A 6,982-nucleotide genomic window follows, 5' to 3' on the forward strand; every position below is an offset into this window, starting at 1 on the left:
CATGCCGCAATTTAATACGAAAGGTGGTGGCGGTGGAAGGATTTTGAATGTCTGGCCGGCCACTGGCAGCGGACTGGTCCAGGTGCTGATCCTTTACAATTGCACGGCGTCTGTTCGACAGGCAATCATCCATCTAATTAGAATGGACAAATGTATCATTATGAGCCAATGGGCTCCTGTGATTGGTCAAGTCGCCGTTTTAAGAAGCCTGTCTATTCAGACGAAGGGGGCAGCGTGAAAGAACCCGGCTTAGAAAACACTTTGATCGATGGTTAACTGTACCCTCTTGTACTCGTGGGGAATCGCTATAAGTCCGTGGAGGCTAATCTAAGGGTGTTTATTTTGTTACCGGGGCTCAAGGAGACTAGTCGCTTCACTTTGCCAGTCTGAGCCAGAGGCAGTTACACGCGTACTGGCCGCCTTTATCGAAGATAACACCCGTCTTACCGCAACTATCACGCTGAAGGCGACAGATTGATTTCCACGGAGAAACATCAAAGTTTGCTGATTTTACCATCACATCGACAAAAATGACTTTGGATGCGGAGGGAAACAGTTCTGTTACTTTGGACTTTACCAGTGGAGACCAGAGTGATGTGTCGCAAGATGTCGCAAGTAATCTAACGGAACCTCCCGGAGATGCTCCTCTCGCCTTCCAGCCTATGGTCGCGGCCTATGTCGTCCCAGTCCTGTTCGGAATCATATTTGTTGTCGGTGTGGTAGGTAATGGGACATTAATATTTGCAGTGATTCGTAATAAGAAAATGCGAAATGTGCCAAATATTTACATTTTATCTCTGGCTATCGGCGATCTGCTACTCATTTTGACATCTGTACCCATTTCGGCTACACTGTACAGTTTTACAATATGGCCTTTTGGAGAGCCGTTTTGTCAGTTTAACCACTTCATGCAGACTCTTTCTCTGGGGGTATCCGTGTTTACCTTGACAGCCTTGAGTGGTGATCGCTACACAGTTATTGTTAACCCCATGAGTAAGCACACTGGCAACCCCACCTTCAGAACGTTTGCTGTGGCCATTGGGATATGGGTAATTTCAGCTATTCTCGCCATACCGGACCTGTTGTCATCGGAAGTGTACAGACACCAAGAGAAAAACAATACAAGGGCGCCGTTTATTCCAATTTGTGACCTATACCGAAAAGACTGGCCGATTTGGTATCCTAAATTCCACGTCATGTTCCGATTTTGTGTGTATTTCGCCATACCTGTGGTTATCATTGGATTCTTCTACGTGATGATGGCACACATGTTGCTACTTAGCGGGAACACCATTCCTGGAGATGGTGATATGAAACAGCACAAGCAGAGACAGATTGAAGCCAGGGAAAAGGTGGCCAAGGTTGTTCTATCATTTGTGGTCATATTCGTCATATGTTGGTTTCCTCGACATATCTACCTTATCTGGTATCACTACGACCCATCTGGCTTTAATACATTTTGGCATGTTTTTAAGATAACTGCTTACTGTTTCTGCTTCATCAATTCATGTGTTAACCCCATGGCTTTGTATTTTCTAAGCCGACAATTCCGACGTCTCTATAACAACTACCTGTTTTGTCTGTGCATACAAGATCAGTACTCGAGGATGGACCAGTCTACCATGCACAAGTTCAGCAGCACTGTACGAAGAACCAGTACCAGTATGACTATAGTTCAGTCCCAGTCCATGTGCTGAGTCCTCTTTCATATTCTAGCCATCAGATGGGGCTGGCCAAGTCCCAGTCTTTTTGTGACCTAATGTTACTCGGGCGTGCTGTGTTTTCTTTACGTTAGTTACATCATGAATTGTAACGATCATGTAACTGGGCATGAGACTTTAACTTTGGCTTTGACCCCCCCCCACAAACACACACACTCACACACCCATCCCCTACAAAAAAATGAACTCTCGTAAGTCGACGTTATTTTATGACTCGAAGTAAATATTGAAGGGCAGATTTTGGCATTTGCTCATGCAGTGGGCGTTCTTTGACGAAGGTGGACCACTTTTTATGTATGGACGTTCTTCTAGAACGCCAGTCTTTGTCCGCTTAGAGGCCGTCTTCAGTATATCCGCTTGTTTACCTATGGATGACGTTTGAAGGAATATGGCTAAACACAAAATGTAAATATCGCCTGAAGAGGGACTGTCACGAACTTCCGCTAGAGAATAACTTGGAGATATACAATGCATATTTCATTGTTTTGTTTCTTGATGGAAATGGAAGATGACTTGCTCTCATGTTGTAGGCAGATTTTTATTATAAATGTGGTAGATGTGCTCGTAAAAGTGAAAGTAAAAGTCCTGTACATGCCTGTGTATTGCGTAGCGTAATGCATTACTGTTTTGTCTTTTAAATACAGTTAGCATATTCCGTAGCAACGAGAGTAGTATGAACATAATGTTAAATAACTTTTACAATAAAGTATTTTTGTCTGTTGTTGAACTTTACAAAATCTTTTTCTTTTTCTGCGTTTGCTGTTAAGAACTTTATAATTTTTAGCCCGGATTATTTCTGACAAGCCTGTCTATTGTACATTCGTGTAATAACCAGATTTATTATTTGTTGTTTGGCAGATTGAACATTTTGGTAACACGTATGTATTGCAAAAGAAGTGTAAACATTTCTTTTTAATGTAAACATCGTCATAATAAACAAAAAGATAAACATTTCACACGCAATTTATAATTGCTAATTATCTGCACAGGACAATTTTGACAGATATTTAGCAATTTCTAAGACTTCCTTATAACCAAGTCCACCACGGGAAGGAGTTTGTTTTGTGCATTATGTATGCCAATCGTGTTTATACGCCAGGTAATAAATGCTTCCGGCATACTGAGAGTTACCGCATTAAAAGCCGTCAACCTGTCTTCAAATAATGACCCCAGGAAAAGCAAAAACAGGGAAAAGAGCTAAAATGGATGCTAAATGTTCCTGCCGTTGTTTTAAAAAAGTGACATGATAACATTTTGATAACAACCTGCTGGTATTTTCTGTCAAGACTAGTAGAAAAAATATCATCCTTTTTACTCTCACGGTCTTGTGCCGGCAAATGATGTTTACAGAATGCAGTGGTTTTTCGCTGGTAAATGCTTACAGTACGAAGTACCGTTTCTTGATAAAATGCAGCGACTTGCTTGATCTGTATGTTTTTTCTATTGGGTAGGTTTTCTGTTAGAGAGACATCTTAAACCACCGCACAAAGATCACCACACCTAGTACAGGCTGTTAGAGAGTTGCTGTCTACTTCATGTGTATTATAAGCTTACATGACAACAATTTCACTGTTTTGTAAGACAGCAACACCATTGTTTAAGTATCAACACTGTCAGCTGAGAAATTCAATGCTAAGAACAGAAAAACCTCTTTGCACCAATTGTTCAGACTGCGTTGACCGTCCCCGATAGCAGGGTTGGTAGAGCGTCAGCTTCGGGACCGCTAGATCCAGGGTCAATCCTGGGTTGGGTCACACCTAAGACTTCTAAAGAGGAAGTTGTAACACTCTCGCTCGGTTGACCCGTATCAGTATAATGGCTCGGGCGGGCGGCTTCCTTGCCTTCGGTAGTAGTCTCAGTGAAGTAGCACTAGATAAATGAGTGGTGGAAAACCGTCAGCAACAAGGAGGCATATTACACGTACATGCACCCTAAGGACTCATTCGTTGCAATATGACTGAAAAATTGTTCAGTACGACGTTAAACCCAAAGCATTCACTCACTCAAACTGGGTTGTACGGGACAAGACGTTACCTGGTTAAGTCATAGATACTGATAGAAACAGCTAAGAGGGCTTCAAGAAAACCACAGCTGTCGGATTCATTTATTTTAATTAGGTTTCTTCATTCTTAAGACTTATGTAATAGAATTCAAAGCAGGAACTTGAAACCTCCAATCCACTTGTCAGTTAATTGTCGCCATGATATTACTGAAGTACGTCTGTAATGGTGTTCAACCACAAACCTATCTGGTCTGTCAGAATTATTAACTTGCCCATCAGTACCTTGCACACACGTCATTGTTTCATCATTTATCTAGCCGACAGCGCTGAGGATTCACAGAGATGAACTAAACACATCAACTTGATCAAAGGTTAATCAGGTTTTTTCAGCAACCTGCGGGTCGTCGTGAGTCCCCCCTGGATCTGCACGGTTTCCTCCCACCATAATGGTGGCCGCCGTAATATAAGTGAAGTATTCTTGAGTACGGTTTTAAAACCAATTAAATAAATAAACAAATAAATAAACCAAACCATTCTAAGGATAAGAAATATTTTACCTTTTAGACAATATATTCCCTGTTGGCCTAGCAAAAGTCCATTATGCTTTTGACAGTATTGGGCTAAAGCCTTCAGATTTTTTCGCCATGTTATAGGCCCTTTTACCTTAAAGTGGGTTGAAAGTATCACGAAATAGAAACGATTCTGTTGTTTGAAGGTTACTTCGTTGTATGGAGCTAAATGTGAGTTTCCCTATTGGGTTAGACAAAGGCGAACTGATACGTGAAGTCGTGATATTCCGTTCATACAAAGCAATCTAGAGTCACAGGTTCGTTACACGAACATTTGTCTTTGGTCATTACTTTTCTGTTGCAAAGCGGTCTGTGCTCGTCAAAAATCCAGCAAATCTTTCTCCGAGATTACGAATTTCTGCCCATTGCATACGGTACAGGGAACATAATCTGTTCTTATGAAGGGAATCGATATACTCGAATATGAGATATTCGTTCAACCGTCAGATATTTGGAAAACCATATTTTATAACAGCATGGACTATGAAAAAAATTGCATTTATGTCTATATTTTATATGGCAATTGTAAATCCAAAGTGGTCGGAGAATAGATTCTTGTTCTTATCTTGTACAAGGGAACAACGCTCGTACCTATCAGCTTGAGAGATCTTAATTGAATTATTATAACAAGATTGTGTGTAACTTACCTCTATTCTTCAGCAGTTTTATGTGACTGACAGCGGTCTGCAATACCGTTCTATATTTGTATATATACGTATATCCCGTTCTCCTGTCCATTGGGTTTCTGCGCTACCAGGCGGTCTTTTCCCTTATGGGAAAGTTTATGTTGGCAGATCATTGTAAATAAATTTATTTATATTTATCTGATTGGTGTTTTACGCCGTACTCAAGAATATTTCAGTTATATGTCGGCGGCCGGCATTATGATGTGAGGGAACCGCGCACAGCCCAGGGCAAACTGATAGGCAGACTTCCCCACGGCCGGAGAGGAAGCTAGCATGAGCTGGATCTAAACTCACAACGACTGCATTGGTGAGAGGCTCTTGGGTCATGTCCCCGTGCTAGCGTGCTAACCCCACTCGGTCACGGAGGCCTTCGTAAATAAATTAATTAATATGAGGAGCACTCAAAGGTACTTTAAGAACTCAAAGAACTCGAATAAAAACTCTTTAAAGAAATAAAAGAATTATAATTAAAAAAACTTGATGGTATGGAGATTTTCGGATAAATTGGTATCAAAGCAGTCTGATTTTTTTTTGGCTGAATCAAGAAAGATAGACACATTTTTGGAAATCTTCATATAAAGGATGTAATACACTTTTAAGCTTTAGTTATTTCCTCTACTGCAATATACACACACAGTCTGTTTATGACTATCTGTGTAATGCATTATCTTGTTATTGCTTTAATCTTGTTCTTTCATCAAACCAGCACATATAACTATGTCTACAAGATAAAATACAACACTCGTTGGTTGTTCGTGAATTAGAAAGTTACACTCTACTATTACACCTAGCGAAGAGACATTTCAGAGTAGTTTACTGAAAATAACACCACTTAAACAGATTATTTCGCACATTGAAAATGTGTCCATCCTTGTCAATTGTCCATGCAACAAAAAAATCATACCTCCGCACATAAAACTCATCGTGCTGGTAAAATTTAAATATAGTCTGAACACAGTTTGTTTTTGGTGAATACAGAAGTGAATACTGACATACCTCTGATGATAGTTTTTGGAATACGGTCGATACATGGGCACGACTGTCTTATACAATTCACACGAGGCCATTTCCAAAGCTATAGGGGATGGTCGAAGCCACGGGTTGGAAATGCTTACCTTCTTGGAACCCTGAGGCCCCTTTCACAAAACTGCGTAAATCAATTTCTCGTAGCTTTCCTCGTAATCGACCTGTCCATATGGCACTATTAAAGAGACAACGCCCTTTAGGAGAACAGTTACGAGAAATATGACATGTGAAGTTTTGTGAAAGATTCCCCTGGTCGACGTAAGCGGTGTACAACAGTCGTATAACTACTTTGGTGGTCTTATATACACCTTGTCAACCTTGCCATTTGCCCTTCATCAATACAGCACCCAAACAGCTCTACAAATATGATAACGGCTTTAGTCTCTCTGACTGTTTCCAACACAAGCAAGCCATTTGACGGGTAAGTTAGTAACAGACCATCAGCTGTGCTGATTTTAAAGAACTGTTCAAACGTGTGATTGGATAATTGTGGCCCACAGAAAGTATTTTATTTAAGACCTCTTATCTACATAGGTGGTTAGTAGCAGATGATACTACATCTCTGTAGCTCTAAAGCTCGGCGTACACGGGAACTTAAGGCCCAACTCAACTGTTTCGTCCAGTCGTAAGCGCTCGTGCACGCCATCAGCGACTGGAACCAACGCCGTCCGACCATTTGAGCTGAGTTAAGTCGAGTCACGTATTAATCTGTCGTGCGCTGACAAATCTATAATCCAAGTTTGTCCATCATTCAGTTAAGTTGAATCAATATGTGCTGAGCCATTGAAATATCTTAGCCATAGGCAAAGCACAAAGATAAACTATATAATTGGCAATTGAGAATAAGACGTTTATTCATCTTACATGACGTGGGCATGTGCGATATCGCATGGGAGAATTTAAACTAAAACGGCTTAGACGTATATACTGAGGACTTTCTTTGTGACCAACAGTGCCAGTTATGATAATAAATTAGTA

General features: G+C 40.7%; 1 protein-coding gene across 1 annotated transcript; it reads left to right on the top strand.

Moving 5' to 3' along the window:
• Window positions 1–530: 530 nt before the first annotated feature.
• Window positions 531–1,697, top strand: LOC135475873 (neuropeptide CCHamide-1 receptor-like). The gene has a single exon (XM_064755858.1). The coding sequence runs from the start codon at window positions 531–533 to the stop codon at window positions 1,695–1,697; it is 1,167 nt and encodes a 388-aa protein (XP_064611928.1).
• The last annotated feature ends 5,285 nt before the right edge of the window (window positions 1,698–6,982 follow it).

Source organism: Liolophura sinensis, chromosome 1 (genome assembly GCF_032854445.1).
Source record: "Liolophura sinensis isolate JHLJ2023 chromosome 1, CUHK_Ljap_v2, whole genome shotgun sequence".
Lineage (NCBI taxonomy): Eukaryota > Metazoa > Mollusca > Polyplacophora > Chitonida > Chitonidae > Liolophura > Liolophura sinensis.

Bases quoted from the DNA above. Each gene is read 5' to 3' on its own strand.
- LOC135475873 (XM_064755858.1), top strand. From the start codon at position 531: ATGACTTTGGATGCGGAGGGAAACAGTTCTGTTACTTTGGACTTTACC.